Source organism: Betta splendens, chromosome 3, assembly GCF_900634795.4.
Source record: "Betta splendens chromosome 3, fBetSpl5.4, whole genome shotgun sequence".
Lineage (NCBI taxonomy): Eukaryota > Metazoa > Chordata > Actinopteri > Anabantiformes > Osphronemidae > Betta > Betta splendens.
Genome location: NC_040883.2, coordinates 10969142 through 10990539, shown reverse-complemented (window position 1 = coordinate 10990539; position 21398 = coordinate 10969142). Strand labels below are relative to the sequence as shown.

At 54.1% G+C, this 21398-nt stretch overlaps 1 protein-coding gene across 2 annotated transcripts in view; it reads left to right on the top strand.

The window, feature by feature from the left end:
* tln2a (talin 2a) overlaps positions 1 to 21398 on the top strand; it is a 43170-nt gene that overhangs the window by 17838 nt on the left and 3934 nt on the right. For both annotated transcript variants that reach the window (XM_055507312.1, XM_029143716.3), the window contains 51 exons: positions 416 to 587; positions 660 to 757; positions 1198 to 1327; positions 1414 to 1566; positions 1642 to 1784; positions 1890 to 2017; positions 2131 to 2194; positions 2284 to 2388; positions 3625 to 3780; positions 4338 to 4439; positions 4528 to 4604; positions 5115 to 5295; positions 5370 to 5483; positions 5585 to 5693; positions 5888 to 6096; positions 6677 to 6775; positions 6906 to 7073; positions 7735 to 7869; positions 7959 to 8118; positions 9366 to 9532; positions 10365 to 10493; positions 10716 to 10829; positions 11000 to 11113; positions 11302 to 11436; positions 11534 to 11662; positions 11742 to 11844; positions 11931 to 12139; positions 12219 to 12338; positions 12427 to 12624; positions 12699 to 12838; positions 12967 to 13060; positions 13187 to 13276; positions 13356 to 13478; positions 13554 to 13697; positions 13852 to 14013; positions 14155 to 14295; positions 14385 to 14566; positions 15315 to 15447; positions 15848 to 15949; positions 16179 to 16349; positions 16487 to 16633; positions 17266 to 17367; positions 17447 to 17566; positions 17646 to 17792; positions 18577 to 18743; positions 19111 to 19294; positions 19379 to 19504; positions 20186 to 20302; positions 20386 to 20571; positions 20663 to 20770; positions 20861 to 20966. In XM_055507312.1, the coding sequence (XP_055363287.1) occupies positions 452 to 587; positions 660 to 757; positions 1198 to 1327; positions 1414 to 1566; positions 1642 to 1784; positions 1890 to 2017; positions 2131 to 2194; positions 2284 to 2388; positions 3625 to 3780; positions 4338 to 4439; positions 4528 to 4604; positions 5115 to 5295; positions 5370 to 5483; positions 5585 to 5693; positions 5888 to 6096; positions 6677 to 6775; positions 6906 to 7073; positions 7735 to 7869; positions 7959 to 8118; positions 9366 to 9532; positions 10365 to 10493; positions 10716 to 10829; positions 11000 to 11113; positions 11302 to 11436; positions 11534 to 11662; positions 11742 to 11844; positions 11931 to 12139; positions 12219 to 12338; positions 12427 to 12624; positions 12699 to 12838; positions 12967 to 13060; positions 13187 to 13276; positions 13356 to 13478; positions 13554 to 13697; positions 13852 to 14013; positions 14155 to 14295; positions 14385 to 14566; positions 15315 to 15447; positions 15848 to 15949; positions 16179 to 16349; positions 16487 to 16633; positions 17266 to 17367; positions 17447 to 17566; positions 17646 to 17792; positions 18577 to 18743; positions 19111 to 19294; positions 19379 to 19504; positions 20186 to 20302; positions 20386 to 20571; positions 20663 to 20770; positions 20861 to 20966 (6877 nt within the window). In that variant the 5' untranslated portion in view covers positions 416 to 451. The remainder of the gene's footprint in view (positions 1 to 415; positions 588 to 659; positions 758 to 1197; positions 1328 to 1413; positions 1567 to 1641; positions 1785 to 1889; positions 2018 to 2130; positions 2195 to 2283; positions 2389 to 3624; positions 3781 to 4337; positions 4440 to 4527; positions 4605 to 5114; positions 5296 to 5369; positions 5484 to 5584; positions 5694 to 5887; positions 6097 to 6676; positions 6776 to 6905; positions 7074 to 7734; positions 7870 to 7958; positions 8119 to 9365; positions 9533 to 10364; positions 10494 to 10715; positions 10830 to 10999; positions 11114 to 11301; positions 11437 to 11533; positions 11663 to 11741; positions 11845 to 11930; positions 12140 to 12218; positions 12339 to 12426; positions 12625 to 12698; positions 12839 to 12966; positions 13061 to 13186; positions 13277 to 13355; positions 13479 to 13553; positions 13698 to 13851; positions 14014 to 14154; positions 14296 to 14384; positions 14567 to 15314; positions 15448 to 15847; positions 15950 to 16178; positions 16350 to 16486; positions 16634 to 17265; positions 17368 to 17446; positions 17567 to 17645; positions 17793 to 18576; positions 18744 to 19110; positions 19295 to 19378; positions 19505 to 20185; positions 20303 to 20385; positions 20572 to 20662; positions 20771 to 20860; positions 20967 to 21398) is intronic.

Below are 21398 nucleotides of genomic sequence, written 5' to 3'. Positions count from 1 at the left end.
AGCCTCAGTAAAGCTGAGCTGAGTAATAAAGCATGGTAATGAATTTAGTGTCATCCTCTCATTGTGTCACGGAGGCAGAGCTGCGATTTGACTCCTCAGTTCTAGACGTGATTTGCTTCTTTTAGTTCTTTGGCCTCGAACGCTGCAGGAACCAGATGGGTTCATCAAACCCCCTGGTTTATGACGGAGCAGAGTGCGTGCGAGCACCAAAACAGAGACGTTACCTGTTCCATCAAGCGTGGCTCTGATGTCACAGTTGATGAATGCCGCATTAACATTCCGCTCTGGTTTCTAAGAGAAACGTGAAGACTGTGAGAACATCTGGCCGGTTTTTCACGGCCTTTGAGCCGGCCGAGCTCGGGTTTCAGGCCTCCTGGACTCGCGCCACCCGCTGAACCCGCTCTCCTCCGTGCAGGTATAGCTCCGGCCCCCGCCCGCTCCGCCTGCCAGGATGGTGGCGCTGTCGCTGAAGATCTGCGTTCGCCAGTGCAACGTGGTGAAGACCATGCAGTTCGAGCCGTCCACGGCCGTCTACGATGCCTGCAGGATCATCCGAGAGAGGGTCCCCGAGGCTCAGACCGGACAGGGTGAGTGGGCGGACGCTGGTTTGACGCTGGCGTCTCGGTGTGAAGCTGATTTTTAAACCGTTGTGCTTTCAGCCTCCGACTACGGCCTGTTTCTGTCTGACGAAGACCCCAGGAAAGGCATCTGGCTGGAGTCTGGAAGGACACTGGACTATTATATGCTCCGCAATGGGGTGAGCAGACGCCAACACCTGCTGGTGACTGTGACGGTCACACACACACACACACACACACACACGCTCTGGAAGTGAGTCACACGAGTTACTTTGAACTGCACCCAATCACACATGCGTCTTACCTTCATCCGTCATAGAAGTAGAGAACCTCCAAACAGCAGACATTTGAGCTTGAAGCTCCAGCATGTGTATTTATTCTACCAGGTCTAAGTAGCTGCCACTGTGCAAATCAAGCAGGCGGAAGCCATGACTGTGACCAAATGTTCAGAAGCAAATCTGCAGCAGGCGTTAACCTGCCTGCATTCTCCACTCGCTCCACCAAGCTGGAGGCTTCACATCGTTTTCTCAGCGGGTTCATTCGGCCGCTGTCGCCGATTTTCTCTCAGTTTTTCCTCATTGGCTCAGTCTCCGTTCTCTCTCCTGTCGCCTTTGAGCAGGACATCCTCGAATACAAGAAGAAGCAGAGGCCTCAGAAAATCAAGATGTTGGACGGCGCTGTTAAGACCATCATGGTGGACGACTCTAAAACTGTGGGGGAGCTGCTTGTGACCATATGCAGCAGAATCGGTACAGGCTTCATTACTAGCATTCATTTGGATGAAGACTTTCCTGATTTGCAACTCACTTGAGCTTCTTGTCTCCATTGACTGCAGGCATCACAAACTACGAGGAGTACTCTCTGATCCAGGAGGTGGTGGAGGAGAAGAAGGAGGACGGGATGGGCACGCTGAAGAAGGACCGGACCCTGCTGCGAGACGAGAGGAAGATGGAGAAGCTGAAGGCCAAGCTGCACACGGACGATGACCGTGAGTCAATCTAAACTCTATGATGTGCCGTCGCATCATCCAGTGGATGATACAGGCGGTGCTTTGTGTGCACAGTGAACTGGCTGGACCACAGCAGAACCTTCCGGGAGCAGGGGGTGGACGAGAACGAGACGCTTTTGCTCAGGCGCAAATTCTTCTACTCGGATCAGAACGTGGACTCCAGAGACCCGGTGCAGCTCAACCTTCTTTACGTGCAGGTGGTCCCTCCTCTGTGCGACAGAGCATCACTGCCGCGTCGACTCCAGCGTTGTCTCCGCGCGGTGCTGCTCTCATGACCACACGAGGGATGTTCTGTGTTTCAGGCTCGAGACGACATTCTTAACGGGTCGCACCCCGTGTCCTTCGACAAGGCCGGCGAGTTCGGGGGCATCCAGGCCCAGATCCAGTTCGGACGTCACATAGAGCACAAGCACAAACCTGGATTCTTGGAGTGAGCGATTCCTCCTCTGTCCCTCTGGATTTATCCATTATGACTCTTGAATGTTAAAAAAGCACAAATAGACCCACGTCTTACATTTCTCCGGTGTTTTGATTCTTTCTCAGCCTGAAAGAGTTTCTACCCAAAGAGTATATAAAGCAGAGAGGAGCTGAGAAGAAGATTTTCCAGGTGCGCTGACATTGTGTTATCTGTCAAAGCGCAGCTTGTTTTAATATCTCTCACTGTGCTACATTAATGCCGCGCTGTCTAATCTGCAGGAACATAAAAACTGTGGAGAAATGACAGAGATTGAAGCCAAAGTGAAGTACGTGAAGCTGGCTCGGTCCCTGCGGACGTACGGAGTCTCTTTCTTCCTGGTCAAGGTAAGATGCAAATCTGACATTTCTCTGTGGGGCTTTTTCACCAACACGTGACATTTTAATGAAATGCCAGCGTTTCATTCAAAGAAAAGATTATCCACCCACGAGAAGCTAAAGAAGCGCGGCCTGGAGTTCGCCGCCTGCACTTTCTCCAAGTTTCCTCCTTTTTAGAACGGGGGCGAGTGGAGCCTTTCATCTGCTGAGTGTGAAATTAGTTCTATGGGCCTGCTGTTAAATGGATGAAGAAGCCGAAGGCGCCACTCAGAGCCCGGGAGCGTGTGTCCACCTGAACTCTGAACCTCCCGGAGCTCCAGCATCCGGCTGGTGAAAAGGCAGCGGCAGATGCAGAGTTTGAGGATAATGACGACGCACGAGCGCGTCGCTGCTTTTTGTGCGTTGAGCAGTTTAAGAGTCAAAGCTGCAAACGAGTGTTCATGGATTAAAACTCCTCAAAGCCTCGTTTCCTGGTTCGACACTAATGTTTCTCTAAAGATTCACTGAGTCTTTGATTTGTTGCAAAAATTGTTATTTTTCTTTTTATGTTGTGAGTGCCGTTTGTGTTTTGACCTTAATGAAAGGAAAGGAGACGATTACTGTCGATGGAAAATGGAAGAATAAAATACGGCGTTTGCCAAACATTCATGTTCTGAAGCCAGAAGGAGCTTTGGCCACTTTCATGCCAGTGGCGGCTCCTCGTCTGCAGGGCCTCAGCTCTAATGCCAGCGGGAGCCCGGGACCCAAGTGGTACCAGGAGGTTCTGGTTCTGGCCCACGTTCTCCGTCCACGTGAGGGGAAGTATAAAGAATCAGAGCGAGCGGAGTTTAGTCGCTGCGGCTCGACAGGCAGATAAAAAGGCGACGTTTTAATTACTAACCGGTTTCTCTCCTTTTAAACAAACGCTGATGCGAAGTCGAGCGTTGTGACGGCTAAATTAGAGCTTCAGGGTCGGTTCTGAAGCTGCCGTGCTCTTCTCCAGACGTCTGTCATCCCACTGATGAATGTGAGCGCAATGTAACGAAGCTGTGCCAAGAGAGAGCTTTCAAATATGAGACAAGAACAGATGAAATAGATGATGAAACGGTTCCATTTCGGGGGTTTTAGCTGCTTCAGTCACTCTCAGAACCGGCTTCATACTGTAAAACACGAACGGAGCACGACCGACTCGATCGTCAGGGCGATGTTTTCGCTGGTTCAGTAGCTGCGGCGTTCTGACAGAAGCTGTGCGTTTGTGCCTCGCAGGAGAAGATGAAGAGCAAGAACAAGCTGGTGCCGCGTCTGCTGGGCATCACCAAAGAGTCTGTGATGAGAGTGGACGAGAAGACCAAAGACGTGGTGCAGGAGTGGCCCCTGACCACCGTGAAGAGGTGGGCGGCGTCCCCCAAGAGCTTCACCCTGGTGAGACCCCGACCTGGCTGCTCTCTCTCTCTCTCTCTCTCTCTCTCGCTCGCTCTCTGATCCACGTGGGCACTCCGTTATTGAGCTCACTCCTTTGTCCTCCTCGTCAATACGTCTCCTTTGTGTCGGCACCGGAGTCGATGAGCAGCGTGGATTTAATCTTGCAGATCTGCCAGACTCCCTGTCTCCATTGAGTTAACACGGTCTCCTCGTGCTGTTAATTTAGTTAAATGCTTTGCTCCCAGTCAGCGGACGCATCGTCTTGTATGAGGTCATTTGTTCGAATTGTTCAGAAATTAGCAAGGAGCGGCCTCGCACCCGCGTACAGATGATGCACACCTCATGCATAAAGCCGGACACGCTTCCTGTATGTGGCTCTGACTGTGCAGCTGCTTGGTGACACCCAGCGCATTGTGTCGTAGCCACTGGTTGGTTCACGGATTCCCGATAATCCTCGCAGTAAATCCTCAGCCTGGATACAGCACAGGCAGAGATTAGCTTCCTCTCAGACCTGTATGAAGTGCATGTTGAAGATGAGGCTGTGTGTGTGTGGGCAGGACTTTGGCGAGTACCAGGAGAGCTACTACTCTGTGCAGACCACCGAGGGCGAGCAGATCTCGCAGCTCATCGCCGGCTACATCGACATCATCCTGAAAAAGGTGAGGCGTTTGTCTCTGGGAGCAATCATCGGGAGCTGGTGGACCGGTTTCGCTCCAGTAACAGACCTGGTGGCTGTTTGTCCTGCAGAAACAAAGCAAGGACCGTTTTGGACTGGAAGGCGACGAGGAGTCGACCATGCTGGAGGAGTCTGTGTCCCCAAAGAAGTGAGTGAATGAGTGAATGGGCAGCTTTTCTCCAGTATAATGTGAACAAGCTGTGAGCAACACTGCATTTAATTAAAGATGTCGCCTTGGCTTCATATTGAGATGACCATCATCCTTCCAGCAAACCCAACTTATCATCCTTAAAGAAAACTCAGCATCAGATCGGGTCCTTTTTCCAATTTCCTCCTCGGCACCGCCCTCCACTCACTCACTCATTCACGCATCCGTCTCCCAGAGGCTCATTTTGCCACACGAGCACTTCCTCGGCTCGACTTTATCCTGGGAGATAATCGCTGTGTGAGGAAATTCTGCTGCTCCGGACGAGCGACGCCTCTATCAGGACATTTCCTGATTGGATGCGCATTAGCTCATCTGTCCACAGTGGACTTTCACCGAGCAGCTGGTGCCAATTGATGACGTTGTAGCGCCTAAGACACAAAAAAAAACATGAAATAGCCTTTACAGTAAGAAAAGTGACGGGATGACGCGTGCCTGTCTGTGACCCGTCAGGTCCACCATCCTCCAGCAGCAGTTCAACCGCGTGGGCCGGGCGGAACACGGCTCGGTGGCGCTGCCCGGGGTGATCCGCTCGGGCTCCATCGGCGCCGAGTCGCTGAGCATGGGCACCATGCCGTCGGCCCAGCAGCAGATCACGATGGGTCAGATGCACCGCGGACACATGCCGCCGCTGGTAAGAACAGCAGCTGCTCCGCTTCTCGAACCCTGCGACTCCTTGAGGCTCAGCCGATCCTTTCCCCTGTGCAGAGCTCAGCGCAGCAGGCTCTGATGGGAACCATCAACACCAGCATGCAGGCGGTGCAGAAGGCCCAGATTGACCTGGGGGAGGTGGACAACCTGCCACCGCTGGGGCAGGACATGGTACCGGCTACACATACACACTCGCGCTCATCATCGCTGATCACACATAAAACTGTTACGCTGCAGTCGTCCATGTAACCGACCACCTGACGTCTGCCCAGGCCTCCAAGGTCTGGATCCAGAACAAGATGGACGAGTCCAAACACGAGATCCACTCCCAGGTTGACGCCATCACTGCAGGGACCGCCTCCGTGGTGAACCTCACAGCGGGTCAGTGTTGGGGGCACGTTAACGCGGTCCGACTGAAGCATTTGTTAAAATGATCTTGTACAGAACCTTTAGCTTTAGGCGTCCATCCCATTGGTTTGAATGGCCTGTCAATCATCACCAGTCATTTTCAGTAACAGCAGTTACTGCTGTGGCTCCACCACTGCCTCTCATCCCGTCCTTCTCCCTGCGCTCAGGCGACCCCATGGACACAGACTACACGGCGGTGGGCTGCGCCATCACCACCATCTCGTCCAACCTGACCGAGATGTCAAAGGGCGTGAAGCTGCTGGCTGCGCTCATGGAGGACGACGTGGGAGGAGGCAACGACCTGATGAAGGCTGCCAGGACGCTGGCAGGGGCCGTGTCGGACCTGCTGAAGGCCGTGGAGCCGGAGTCGGGAGAGGTGAGCCTCGCTCGCACCCCCACGTAATTGCTCCCTGTCCTGTCAAAACGGGTCAGGGAGCGGGTCAGGGAGCGCCTCGGCATCTGTGGGTCTGCAGCGCGTGTTAGCCGCTCTCCTCGCCTGTCATGTCGGAGTGGTGATATAACAATAAAGCGAGGGCTGAGACAAACGCTGCGGGGACGCTTCGCACCGTTTGGGCTTTTTTTTTTCCCAAATGCCAGGTTTTGTGTAGAATCAAATGTTTAGTTGTGTCCAAACATAATGAATTTTGCCAGGGAGCAGCTCTCGGCTCAGCCTCCTCCTGATGCAGCTCTGCTCCAGCAGCTTCCGCTAATTACCCCACTGTCTCGCTAACTGAGTCGTTCTAGTCGCTCCTGAGGAGGATCTCGGGCTCAGACCGAGCTGACTGGCAGGCGAATCTGTGAATCTGGGACCAGTCTAGGCTTTAAGCAGGTTGTTGGACCTGTTGGTTCTGACACGGGAGCGGCCCATATTGCAGTGGTTTGTTGTCGGTGCTGGTCACATTACCACATCCAACACGATGCAGTCTCACTCTGGTGGGTTTCCTCTGTACCTGCAGCCCAGACAGACGGTGCTGACAGCAGCCGGCAGCATCGGCCAGGCCAGCGGGGACCTCCTGCGCCAGATCGGAGAGAACGAAACCGACGAACGCTTCCAGGTAACGCTGCCGCCGCTCCATTCATCGTCCTGCTCCAGAGCCTCTCCTTTTAATCAAAAGCACAGATGATTGGCTTCCTCACCTTCCACATGTCCTGTTGCTGAGTGACCCTCTTCCTCCTGTTGTTCAGGACATCCTGATGAATCTGGCCAAAGCCGTGGCCAACGCTGCAGCCATGCTGGTGCTGAAAGCCAAGAACGTGGCCCAGGTGGCGGAGGACACCGTGCTCCAGAACCGGGTCATTGCGGCGGCCACGCAGTGCGCCCTGTCCACCTCGCAGCTGGTGGCGTGTGCAAAGGTACAGCAGGGTTCTGCCACTGGAGGCCAGCGTCGGGTTTCCCAGAACCCAGTGTAACCCATGTGTGCTTGGCTCTGGCTAAATTAATGGTTTATTATCATGTTTATTATGCAAATCCTTGCAAATGATGCACTTTATTATGTCAGACGTCTCAGTTAAAGCTGTTCAGTTGAATGCAGGTTCATGAAGTCCCAATTTACTCTTTCGTTGCTCATTTGTTTCGATTTTTGTACGAATTTGTAGAAACTGTTTTTTCAATTGGGCGAAGAACCTTCAGTTTCTCTGCAGGTGGTGATTATTACTGTTGTCCTCATTATTTGGGAGAATGAATATTTCAGGATGTTGCGTACTCTGTGCTCGCCGTGAACTGCTCGGCCCACGTGCCTCTAATTAGCGCGAGCGCTCCCAGTCTGAGCGGCTGCGTTCACTACGCAAAGCCTCACCTCTGTCTGAGAAGCAGCTTCCCGTGCTCCTCCTCTGTTCTGTCAAATGTGATTTGTGATGTGACACTTACAGCGGCGTGTTTGGTTGCATCACATCAGCCTACTTTACTCCAGGCATCATTTCTTTATTTTGCTTATTTCAGTTTGCAGCCGTTTAAACTGCAGAGCTACGACGTCCTTCTCTCGGTGTCTCACGTCTCTCTGCTGCTGCGCTGTAGGTGGTGAGTCCCACCATCAGCTCCCCGGTTTGCCAGGAGCAGTTAATTGAAGCCGGGAAGCTGGTGGATCGCTCGGTGGAGAGCTGCGTCCAGGCCTGTCTCTCCGCCACGGAGGATGGGGAGCTCCTCAAGCAGGTCAGTGGCTTCGCGCTAGCAGCACCACGGGGGGGGGGTGCCGCTAGCGGGCCTAGCGCTAACGCGGATGCTCGCCGCTCGTCCTGCAGGTGAGCGCCGCAGCCAGCGTGGTGAGCCAGTCCTTGGGAGACCTCCTGCAACACGTGCGCCAGTACACGTCCAGGGGCGAGCCCATCGGACGCTACGACCAGGCCACCGACACCATCATGACCGTGACCGAGAGCATCTTCAGCTCCATGGGAGACGCGGGTGAGTCCCGGGCCGTCGTCTGCATGAATATGAGAATTCATTAGCTAATTATCTGTGGTGCTTAGGTTAAAGGAGGAGTTAATTGCTATTTAAGGGAGAGTTGGTTTTCATTTGGAAAGCGCCTCGACTTCAGCGCCGTTTGCTTGGGGCACAGCTCCAGGAGGAGCAGCCTCCTATTAAATGAATTACCATGAAATTTCATCCACACGCTCAGTGTCACCACATAATAAATCTGCCTCATTCTGTAGGTTCCCTGAATTCTCATCATGCAAAATCCTGTAAAACTGAAGAATCTTCCCCTAAGTCTGATTAAAATAGGAAAGCTAATAATGGTGAGGATCTGAACCCAGATGCTTGACATGAGGAGCATTAAGCCTGTTTTCATTGATTAAAAACAACAGCTTTCAGACACGCCTGACCCGGAGCCAAACACCTTAAACACTGACATCAAAGAGTCTAATCTACTCAAACGGCTTCGCTGCAGAGATGAGGAGGAGGCGGTGATGTCGTCCTGCGTCTCTGGGCTTCACTCATCCCATCTTCTGCTCAGAGAGACTGACGATGGTGGGCTTGAATGGACGCTGTCAGCCCCGCGGAGAAAAGCTGACAGTGATGTAACGCTGACAGCAGAAAAGACAGTCAGCGCCGACACATCGATGGAGCTGACAGACCAATAAAACCGCTGGCTGCTCCGAGGCCCGAGTACACGGCGCATGCCGCGGATGCAGCCTTTGAACGGGCGTCAGAGGTGTCGGCGTGTGTCACACCTGGCTTTCAGGTGTAGAGGAGGAAACGCACACAGCCCGATGCTTTTTGTAGTGGAGTGTTGGCAGATCAGCGCCGGCGTCGGTCATCCGAGCCTACCTCCAAACCGGGCCAGGTCCATTTAACACACACAATACAGACGCTGACTCCCTCCTCATCCCTTTTGTCCTGCCTCATTAGTCAAATTCTTCAAATCGTTCCAGTGCGAGTGGAAAACACCACAGATGGAGTACCTCCACCCAACTGTTGTTAACGAGCGTCTGCAGGGGTTCGTTTCATTTACACCTGCTCAGGAATCCAGCTGCGTGAGAAATTGGCACCTTGGTTCCTGCAGCCGCCTGCTGGTTTATGATCCCGACACGCAGGCAACTCTGTGTTCAGCAGCTCTGCACTGTTTGATTTCTAACTTTGATGCGCAGCTTTCATTTCTATCACATCTAGAGAGCCAGCGGTAACTGTCCTTGTCCCCGGTTCCTCCTCAGGGGAGATGGTCCGGCAGGCTCGGGTTCTGGCCCAGGCCACCTCAGACCTGGTCAACGCCATGAGGTCGGACGCTGAGGCCGAGATCGACGTGGACAATTCAAAGAAGCTGCTGGCTGCGGCTAAGCTGCTGGCTGACGCCACGGCGAGGATGGTGGAGGCCGCCAAGGTGAGAACGGCTGCGCATCAGGGTTCTGCTGGAGCTCCTCCTCCACCTCCTGGTGGAAACCTATCATCAGCGTGGACTGCTTAGCTTTCCTCTGGTTCCATCTGGACTATTTATCTGCTCTCTCTGCATCGGTCTCACTACCTCTTTACACTGCTTCACATGCTCATATTAATAACTTTCGCCATGAATCCAAGTGACGCCCTCCAGCTGGTTTGTTGCCAAACTCTGCGCCGTCACCGCTGTACATTCATCTACATCACTCAGGGCTGTGACCTGAGCCAACTGTTGTCTTGGTAACAGATTAATTGAGTTGCTTTTCCAGCCTTGTGTGTTTGGCGTAAGCTGGTGATTTACAGTACGGAGGATGCGAAGGAGCTTCGCTGAGCCCCGACTCTGTGCGTGGTGAGATGTGGCTGCAGCCGCCGTGGGTCAAACGTCGCCTTAACGATGCGTCTCGTCTCCGCCGACGCAGATGAAGCCGCCAGGTTCCCAGTTAATTAAGCAAATGCTTCCTCTAAGTGATATTGCTCTTCTCAGGACCCAGTTAAATTTACCTCCCGGACACAGAAACATGGGACGAGATGCTTTATTGCACCGACAAACGATCGGCGTGAGTGAGGAGGAGCTGCGGCGGCTGAGCCCGAGCGGTGATTAAGTGCGTGCGTCAGCTTCAACGAGCCGCGTATCTGGGAATATTGTGAGCCCACGCGTTCTGCGTGCTGTGACGCGTGGGCGTGTCTGCTGCCGGTTCTGCTGCAGGGCTAGGGAAAACCCAACGGCTCCCCCTCACCTGAGGTGGTGATGATGATGATGATGGTGTGTGTGTGTTCAGGGGGCCGCTGCCTACCCGGAGAACGAGGACCAGCAGCAGAGGCTGAGGGAGGCTGCGGAGGGGCTGCGCGTGGCCACCAACGCCGCCGCTCAGAGCGCCATCAAGAAGAAGCTGATCAACAGGCTGGAGGTCAGCGACGCGCCCGCATCCGGCTAAACGTGTCGCCATGGTTACAGGAGCAGATGTTACAATAGATATAACAATGTGATAATGAATGTCAGGGTGGGGAAATAATTGAATCGTTTAACTCAAAGGTCATTTGAGTCATGGGCCGACTGCTCAGCCCATAACATGCAGGCAGCGCCCGCGAGCACACGTGTGAAGGTGCGATTCTGTGTCCGCACTCCTCAGAACGCAGCCAAGCAAGCGGCAGCTGCAGCCACTCAGACCATCGCCGCCGCCCAGAACGCCGCAGCCTCCAACAAGAACACGGCGGCGCACCAGCAGCTGGTGCAGAGCTGCAAGGTGAGCGGCGTCTCTGTTCACGGCGTCTCTGTTCATGGCGTCTCTGTTTACGGCGTCCCTGTTCACGGCGTCTCTGTTCGTCTCTGTTCACGGCGTCTCTGTTCGTCTCTGTTCACGGCGCCTCTGTTCACGGCGCCTCTGTTCACGGCGTCTCTGTTCTCCGTGTGCAGGCCGTGGCCGACCACATCCCGCAGCTCGTCCAGGGCGTGCGCGGCAGCCAGGCCAAGCCGGAGGAGCTCAGCGCGCAGCTCGCCCTCATCATCGCCAGCCAGAACTTCCTGCAGGTGAGACTACATTTGGAATCAGGCTAAACAAAGTATAAATAGTGCTTCAGTCTTGTGGGGAGCTGTTAAAATTAGGCCTGTAACCTCTTTTTCGGCTGGTGATGTGGCACTTTGAGAAATCCCTGCTGGAAAGCTGTCCGACGTGGGGCGGCGTTTGAATACGTGCCCCTGTTTTTGTTCCCCTGCAGCCCGGTAGTAAGATGGTGACCTCGGCCAAGTCGTCCGTTCCCACCGTGACGGATCAGGCTGCAGCCATGCAGCTGGGCCAGTGTGCCAAGAACCTGGCAACCTGCCTGGCTGAGCTCAGGACGTCGGCACAGAAGGTAGCGCTCGCCGTCCATTGCTCCCGACAGCCAATGGCTGTGGAGGATCCTGACGCTCGGTGTGTGTGAACCTGAGCCGCCGCTTTGTTCTTTGCAGGCCCACGAAGCCTGCGGCCCCATGGAGATCGACTCGGCGCTCACCGCCATCCAGACCCTGAGGAGCGAGCTGCAGGACGCCAAGCTGGCGGCCGCTAACGCCCAGCTCAAGCCACTGCCTGGAGAATCTGTAAGAGTCGCTGTAGACGACGTCCTGATTGACTTGATTGGTGGGTTATTGTTTCAGCCGTTCCCTTTGCTCTTCTCAGCTGGAGAGGTGCGCTCAGGACCTGGGCAGCACCTCTAAGTCGGTGGGCTCCTCCATGGCCCAGCTGCTCACCTGTGCTGCACAAGGAAATGAACACTACACAGGTCGGTGCCTCGCGAGACCCGTGAACCAAACTCCCTCTGATATCAAAACCTTATCAACCTGCTGCTGACGTCTCCCCTTCGTGTAGGAATAGCAGCCAGGGAGACGGCCCAGGCCCTCAAAACTCTGGCCCAGGCCGCTCGCGGCGTGGCCGCCTCCACCACCGACCCCAGGGCAGCGACTGGTATGCTGGACTCGGCCCGCGACGTCATGGAGGGCTCGGCGCTTCTCATTCACGAGGCCAAGCAGGCGCTGGTCTCTCCCGGAGACGCCGAGAGTCAGCAGAGGCTGGCGCAGGTGAGGCCGTTGAGTCTCTGTCGCCTCTTCCACGCGTGGAGGCCGTGTAGCTTGACCTCGAACCCGCTCTGTTCACCAGGTGGCCAAGGCTGTGTCTCACTCCCTGAACAACTGCGTCAACTGCCTCCCCGGCCAGAAGGACGTGGACATTGCTCTCAAGAGCATCGGGGAGGCCAGCAAGAAGCTGCTGATTGAAACCGTGAGGCCAAAATCGGATCACGTCGCTCAAACTCCAATGACACAGTTCAAGGGAACCGACCCGTTCTGCTTCTGTGTTCCCCGCCCAGATCCCTCCTGCCTCCAAGTCCTTCCAGGAGGCCCAGAGTGACCTGAACCAAACGGCGGCGGACCTGAACCAGTCGGCGGGCGACGTGGTCCACGCCTCCAGGGGCTCCAGCGGCCAACTGGCCGTGGCCTCCGGGAAGTTCAGCCAAGACTTCGACGAGTTCCTGGACGCCGGCATCGAGATGGCCGGACACACCCAGGTGCGTCCTGCGCCGCCCTCGCGCGTGTCCCATGGCCCGTTCATGTCAATGACGATCGTGATCTCCCGTTTTAGAAAAAGGACGACCAGGTGCAGGTGATCGGCAACCTGAAGAACATCTCCATGGCCTCGAGCAAGCTGCTGCTGGCGGCCAAGAGTCTGTCTGTGGACCCTGCAGCAGCAAACGCCAAGAACCTGCTCGCTGCTGCAGCCAGGTACACACACACACACACACACACACACACACACACACACACACACACACACACACACACACACACACACACACACACACACACACACACACGTGCGACTGACATGTTACTTTGCTTCTTGTTTCCAGAGCTGTGACTGACAGCATTAACCAGCTGATCACGCTGTGCACACAGCAGGCTCCAGGCCAGAAGGAGTGTGACAACGCCCTCAGAGAGCTGGAGGTAATGAAACATTCAGCAGTGATAAGAATCCTGTTCAATTTGCTACAGTCAAGGTTTGAATGGGCACCAAATGATGATGAGGGTGGATATAGATGAGAGCTAATGGGTGCCCTCCGCTGCTCTCAGGCCGTCAGAGGAATGCTGGACAACCCCAACGAGCCCATCAGTGACCTCTCCTACTTCGACTGCATTGAGAGCGTGATGGAGAACTCCAAGGTGGGCCTTCAGGTCACACAGGATCAGAACTCCAAGCGCTCCACCTTCGTCCTCAGCACTTCCTTCTCTCTCCGTCCAGGTCCTGGGGGAGTCCATGGCAGGCATTTCTCAGAACTGCAAGACTGCAGACGTGTGTGCCTTCGGAGACTGTGTGGGATCGGCGTCGAAGGCTCTGTGCGGCCTCACTGAAGCCGCAGGGCAGGTGTGGAGCGTGAAGCGGTCCGTGCCTGGTTCTTTGCTGGGACGGGCGACGTCTGACCTGTTTTTTTCCCCACAGGCCTCCTACCTGGTGGGCGTGTCTGACCCCAACAGCCAGGCAGGGCACCAGGGCTTGGTGGATCCCATCCAGTTTGCCAAAGCCAACCAGGCGATCCAAATGGCCTGTCAGAACCTGGTGGACCCGGAGAGCAGCGCCTCCCAGGTACCGTTGATTAGTTGAGACAGATCAGCAGCTCTGTCTTTAGAATTTCCCAGGGTTGAAGTTTAAGGCAGAGGTGATGATTGCTACATGGACTGTCCAAATAAAGCTCTTCTGCGGTGCCGCTCCAGTCTCTGACCCCTCTTGGTGCCGGCAGGTTCTCTCTGCAGCCACCATCGTTGCTAAACACACCTCGGCTCTGTGCAACACCTGTCGCCTGGCTTCCTCTAAGACCACCAACCCAGCTGCCAAGAGGCACTTCGTCCAGTCTGCCAAGGAGGTGGCCAACAGCACGGCCAACCTGGTGAAGACCATCAAGGTGAGTGTCTCGCTGTGTGGGAGGGGGTTTAGCTGGATGTCGCCCCAAACTAATGTCCATCAACCTGAACCAGTGGCTTAATTCCTCCACTTAATTCACATTATTCATGGGCCTTCGTTTTCCACGTCTGACGCGTTCCAGGCTTTGGACGGCGATTTCTCGGACGAGAACAGGAACAGGTGTCGAGTCGCCACAGCTCCTCTGATCGAGGCCGTGGAAAACCTGACCACATTTGCTTCCAACCCAGAGTTCGCCAGCGTCCCGGCTCAAATTAGCCACGAGGTACTGTACGGTCGCACGCATTAACAGAGACAGAAGGAGGCCGTGTGCGGCAGCGGCTGCAGGCTGAGGTGCTGCTTCTTGTTCTGTAGGGCTCCCGGGCTCAGGAGCCGATCCTCCAGTCGGCGCGCTCCATGCTGGACAGCTCCACCCACCTGCTCAGGACCGCGCGCTCACTGGTGATCAACCCCAAGGACCCGCCCACCTGGTCCGTCCTGGCCGGCCACTCCCGCGTCGTCTCCGACTCCATCAAGAGTCTCATCACGGCGATCCGGTGAGTGAGCGATGCCTGTTTCGGTCACAGCAGCTCGAAAGGCTCGTCAGCATCAGGGTTCAGTTTGTTCCTGGCATAGACTGAATTTTTTTGCAGCTAACACCCGTGGCTTTGGTTTTGCAGCCTTGATCCAAATTCTTCAGTACTACATGTTTAATCTCCTACTTTCGGGTCTTTGCACCCAACCTTGATCACAACAAAACTGGGCCCGTGAGGATTCACATCCCTGCATTGGCCTTGCTGAATTTTAAGGTCCTCGTCCCAGAACATCTGCACATTAGCATTCCCTCGCAGCCGGCGCAGACTCAAATCTGCAAGTTGCAAATCTGATGCCTTCATCAGAATCTGTCGATCCAGAGACAAAGACAAACAAACAGGCAAAAGACAAAAAATGTCTTGGTCTAATTAGGTTCTATTTTAGTTTTGCTTTAGTGTTTTAATAGGCATCAAAATGGGTCTTTAACTGAACCTATTTTGCCGTGAGGACACTCAGAGGCTTCAAAGCTGATCGGGCTGTTCGCCTCCGCCTGTATAATGACGAGACCCAACGGGGCCAAATTTAAGCCGATGTGACCTGAACAGCAATGAGACGAAGGGAGGAGAACGAGAAGGAAGAGAGTCTGTGTTGTGTTAACGCTCCGTCTCCCTCTTCCTGTGTGCGTGCATGCGTGATCACCATCCATCAACCTCGCTCATGTTTCCAACCACTCCACTTGTTTCTTTTCGCCTGTTCCCATTTCCTTGTCAGGGACAAGGCCCCGGGCCAGAGGGAGTGCGACACGTCCATTGATAACATCAACAAATGCATCCGGGACATAGAGCAGGCGTCTCTGGCAGCAGTCAGCCAGAACCTCCCCAGCAGGGACGACATCTCACTGGAGGTAAACAACCATCACAACAGGATTCAGCTGCTTGAATCCGCCTTTGCCGTTATTTATTTCTAGCCTTTAAATGTCTCTCTGTTGGTTGATGGATCCGTTATTGGTAATCTAATGAGGTCAAGAGCAGCTGCATCGGCAGATCACCGTCTGACATTGATCTGTGCTGGCAGAGCTGCAGTTGGGGTGTTGCTACAAACCTGTCCCCGTTCCAGGGACTTTTTAAATCTAGGACTTGTCCCAAAGCCATTTTAGGCGCTTGCTCCTCTTAATTAGAAGAGTTTAAATGCATAGAGGAACCTAAAGCCCTCGTACAGCAGGGGCCGTTTCACATGCCCGAATGCGCCTCTGTCGCCTACGAAAGCAATACAGAAACAAATTTCCTTTTATTTCCTCTCTTCAGGCGCTCCAAGAGCAGCTGACGTCCACCGTGCAGGAAATTGGCCACTTAATTGACCCGGTTTCCACGGCTGCCAGAGGCGAAGCTTCCCAACTAGGACACAAGGTATATGGGCCACAGAGTTAATTACTGCACTTTGAATGCTGCTGATAAAAAGTGAACGCAGACTTTTAGGCAAAGCAAAGCGTTCTTTCGGAGGAGTTGATGATAATTGTATAGTTTTTGTCATATTCTGTCTTCATTCAGGCCCATTCAGCAACGTGTCTCATTTGCGGTGGTGTTAAAAGCTCAGCCTTGTTTGCGGTAGCCATTAAAACCTCCACCTTCTCCCCAGGTGACGCAGCTGGCTGGCTACTTTGAGCCGCTGATCAAGGCCTCTGTGGGTGTGGCCTCCAAGCTGAGGGACCACCAGCAGCAGATGACGTTCCTGGACCAAACCAAGACCTTGGCCGAGTCTGCCCTGCAGATGCTCTACGCTGCCAAGGAGGGTGGAGGAAACCCAAAGGTGCGACCTTGTGCCCGCGCATCCGCTCGGCCCTTGGATCCCGCCAGCTTTTCCCTGCTTGAAGATATGTGGTTCCAGTTGTCTGTGTTTACAGAGCGACGGGTCGATATTTATACGTGATGTTTGCTGTGTGACAGGCGTCGCACACCCACGATGCTATAGCAGAGGCTGCGCAGCTCATGAAGGAGGCGGTTGATGACATCATGGTGACGCTGAATGACGCGGCCAGTGAGGTGGGAATGGTTGGAGGGATGGTGGAGTCCATCGCAGAGGCCATGGCCAAGGTGAGACCTCCTCCTCTTTCCTCCTGACTTTTGTTCCTTGGAATTAAATTGCCGCTCGGCCACAAACAGAACGCGGGAAGTCACACGGCTTCTCAGAACCATGGAAAATTTTCCCATGGTTTTTAGGCAGCCACAGAATGAAAAGCTCAGATGCGCAGAGAGGGAAAATCACCTCATCACCACCCCATTGCTTTCCTTTTCTGCACCTCTCCCATACATTCTGATTGGTTTGTGCCGTGAACAAGCAGCTGCGTGGCTGTTATTTCACCCAGCGGGGACGTGAGCAGCGTGTACCTGCGGCGCCGGCTCCGGCCCGTTCTTCCGCGGTGTCATCTCGTCTCCTCGGCGCACATGTGTCGAGCACTGTCTAATTTAGGAGAAATGTATTCACCGCAAGCTGCTGATCAAATGCCGCTGACGCTACTTTGAAGCTGTAATTACACAGTGGATTTGGGGGATAATTTATAATGAGTGTTTATCACTGATGCTGTGTGTTTATTTGAATGTAAAATTGCATTAATGTTGGTTTGCAGATTACCTGATGCCTGCACCACCGGCAGAACGGCCCTAATTGAAGGGTAGGTCGGCTTTAACCTGCTGATGACTGATCTCCTCTGTGCTTTCGCCTCTAGCTGGATGAAGGGACTCCCCCTGAACCTGAGGGCTCCTTCGTGGATTACCAGACCAGCATGGTGAAGTACTCCAAGGCCATCGCCGTCACTGCTCAGGAAATGGTGAAACAGCTAACATTTATTGACCCTTTAATGGCGCATTTAAAGGAGACGTGTGCTGACGGCTGCATTTTCCCCCCAGATGACCAAATCGGTGACCAGTCCGGACGAGCTGGGAGCGCTGGCATCACAGGTGACGGTGGACTACAGCCAGCTGGCCGTCCAGGGCCGCCTGGCCGCTCACACGGCGGAGCCCGAGGAGGTGAGCGGCTCCGCTCTCGGCTTCGCCCGCGACCGCGCGCAGAGCGCGGCTGCTAACGCTTCCGATCTGTCGCGTCCAGATTGGTTTCCAGATCAAGACTCGGGTGCAGGAGCTCGGACACGGGTGCATTTTCCTGGTCCAGAAGGCCGGAGCCCTGCAGGTCACGCCCTCCGACGGCTTCACCAAGCGAGAGCTCATCGATTGTGCCCGAGCGGTCACAGAGAAGGTATCGGCTTCGGCTCAAAGAGTGGTTTCAGTTAATTTAGGTCTAATTGCTCTCCTTTGCTTTCATCATAGAAACCGATGCAGGTTGTTCTATATTTCATCGTGCCACATGCTTCTGAATACAATCATTTTGTAAACAAGCCTTTGCCACGGGCGTGTTTATGCTTCTACAAGCTCATTTATAGTCCTCTGCAAAATCCATTATTCTACAGTCAGCTTTAATAATTCATGGCGACATAGTCAATACAGGTCGGATCTGATCAGTCTGGAAACACGGTGCAGCTGTGATCTGTAAAATCCATTATCATGGGGAGTTTTCTGTATGGGCACTGTTTATTCTAAAGCTTCTTTGCATTAGCTAATGCCCGTAAATGAGGGTGAGTCGGGTTCTGCTGCCACTTGGACATTTGTGAAGAAAGCAAGTGGAGTTTAAATCAGTTTGACAACTGACTGAGGTTCTGCTTTGCTCAGCACCAACATTTTGCCGTCACAGCAAGTTCACAGATTGTCCAGCGACTAGTGTGTTGAGCCTCCTGGTCCAATGCATTATTTATCATTTCACAAAGAGATTTACATCAACAGATAAATGGAGGTTCTGCTCAAAAAAAGGTGTTTCTGACGCCACAGGCTGAAGCTGCCAATAATAGAAATCCGCAGTCTGTCTGTCTGACTGGTGCTTCTGTCTGTCTGTCTGTCTGTCTGTCTGTCTGTCTGTCTGTCTGTCTGTCTGTCTGTCTGTCTGTCTGTCTGTCTGTCTGTCTGTCTGTCTGTCTGTCTGTCTCCAGGTGTCCCTGGTGCTTTCTGCTCTCCAGGCAGGTAACAAGGGCACGCAGGCCTGCATCACCGCGGCCAGCGCCGTGTCCGGCATCATCGCAGACCTGGACACCACCATCATGTTCGCCTCCGCCGGGACCCTCAACGCGGAGAATGACGAGTCCTTCGCTGACCACAGGTAAGAGCTGGAAGTGGCTCGCGTTCACATTCAGCACAGATCAGAAACCCTAAGTCTGGGTCCCTTCAGGTAACATTTGACTGTAGCTCACTGCAGAGTCGGATGAAAGGGAATAGAGAAGCTCTCTATCTGGAGTTAGGTCACGCAGCCCCAATAAAACCAGGAGGGACTTTACACTTCAGTTTATAGCCATAACCAACGTGACTCCTCACATAACTCCACACGTCTGTGTTGTGTTTGCACCTCTTTGATGTGGGGGAGAGAGAGATGAAGCCGAGTCGAGCATCATGATTATTCAGTTCACCAACATCTACATTACACATCCAAACTTTCCTCTTTCTGCCTCCTCCTCCATCCTCTGTCTCAGGGAAAACATTCTGAAGACGGCCAAAGCGCTAGTGGAGGACACAAAGATGCTGGTGTCTGGTGCAGCTTCCGGTCAGGACAAGCTGGCCCAGGCCGCCCAGTCCTCTGCCAGGACCATCACCCAGCTCACCGACGTGGTCAAACTGGGAGCCGCCAGCATCGGCGCGGACGACCCCGAGACACAGGTGAACCCGTCGCCTCGGCTACGGCCGCGTCAGACAAACGACTGGCAGTAACCGGTCGCGTCCGTCTGTGCGTCCTTTCTCCAGGTGGTTCTGATAAATGCTGTGAAGGATGTGGCCAAAGCGCTGGCCGAGCTCATTAGTGCCACCAAGTGCGCCGCTGGCAAAGCGGCAGATGATCCGTCTATGTACCAGCTGAAGAGCGCTGCCAAGGTGAGCTGGTCTCATTTAAAGGTTAATTAAGGTGCTGCATGCGTGCGGCACCCTCCTCCCCCTCAGACGGAGCTGTTAATGAGCTCCGTTCCTTTAAATATGAAACCCTGCTGGCGAGTCAGACCCAAACGGCCTCAGCAACACAAACAAGCAGACTGTTAATTATTGTTCAGAGGAAGAAATTAGAATATTTATTCCTAACCAAGATAAATCAGCTCAAAGCTTTACTTCATCGCTCGGCACTTTAAAATTAAATTTAAATTATAATAAATGATCTGCTCATGACACTGATGCCTGCACGTTGTCACTGCGAGCTGTAAAATGGGGGGGGGTAACCTGCCAGCTTCTGGTGCAGCTCTGAGTCTTTGAGATGGCGACGTAGAGGTTTGGGACGTGGTCGTGGAGTTGAGGTCTGGAGCAGGTGGGCTTCTCTGCGTGGTGGCCGTGCTCCCCCTGTCTGTCAGTCGGGTTAGGACAGACGGGCAGGTTTTATTTCATGGGCCATACATGCGTCTGATGATCAATAAACACAGTTGCCTGCCTCATCTCTACATCAGGACTTTGAATTTAACTTTAATGAAAGAATCAGTCTAACATTAGAACTTAGAACATTAGAACTTTAGAGAACGTTTCCTCTATCTCTCCGCGACTAATCAAGCAGATAATGTATCTTCCCGCCAGGTGATGGTGACCAACGTCACGTCCCTGCTGAAGACGGTCAAGGCGGTGGAGGACGAGGCCACTCGGGGAACCCGGGCGCTGGAGGCCACCATCGAGTGCATCAAGCAGGAAATGGCGGTGAGGGCGCGTGACGGGTCGCGACCCGCGAGGACAGATGTGCACCGGTGCCGGCCCAGGCTGACTAACGTCTGCCTCCCCAGGTGTTTCAGTCCAAGGAGCCTCCCAACAGGACCACCACGCCCGAGGAGTTCATTCGCATGACTAAAGGCATCACCATGGCAACGGCTAAAGCAGTGGCTGCGGGGAACTCTGCGCGGCAGGAGGACATCATCCATACGGCCAACCTCAGCCGCAAGGCCATGTCAGACATGCTCACCACCTGCAAGGTTCCTTGTTTCATTATCAGTCCCACGGCGGTCTTGGTTCTGGGGTCGGACCTTCCAGTATGATCGGACCCTTTGTGCTTGTTCCTTCCAGCAAGCGTCCTACCACCCGGAGGTCAGCGAGGAGGTGAAGAGCCGAGCGCTGATGTACGGACTGGAGTGCACAGCTGGATACATCGACCTGCTGGAGCAGGTGCTGCTGGTAGGCTGGGGAGTCCGGCGGACGCGGGGATGGGCCGAGCAGCGCCGCCCGCTCCCTTTTTAATACAGCCGTGCATCTGTGTGAGTGCAGGCGCTGCAGAAGCCCAGCGCCGAGCAGAAACAACAGCTGGCGGCCTGCTCCAAGCGGGTGGCCGGAGCCGTGACGGAACTCATCCAGACCGCAGAGGCCATGAAAGGTGACGAGACGCACACACACACACACACACACACACACACACACACACACACACACACCCCGACTCGTCTCACTTTGGCCTTAGATCAGATGTTCAGTCTGTCAGTGCTTCATCTATGATCATTTTAAGACCCATCCATGTAAATGAGCCTCCAGTAACCTCCATGTCCTCTTCTCTTGCCACAGATGGAGGTAAGTTAGCATCGCTGTGTCTGGACTGAATTCACCCGCTGTGCTCCGTTCGCCACCTTCTCTCCGCTAACATTCATTCATTTCTTGTCGTCTCCAAGCCGAGCTGCTCTCAGGCTTTCTCGAGTGTATGTGTCGTGGGCTCCATCCATCACGCTTTGTTTTCAGTTTGGAGACGTGGCCCCGTCCTCACCGCAGCGTCTGGCTGCCTCCACCGTCTGTGCATGCGACGCCGTGTGGCACT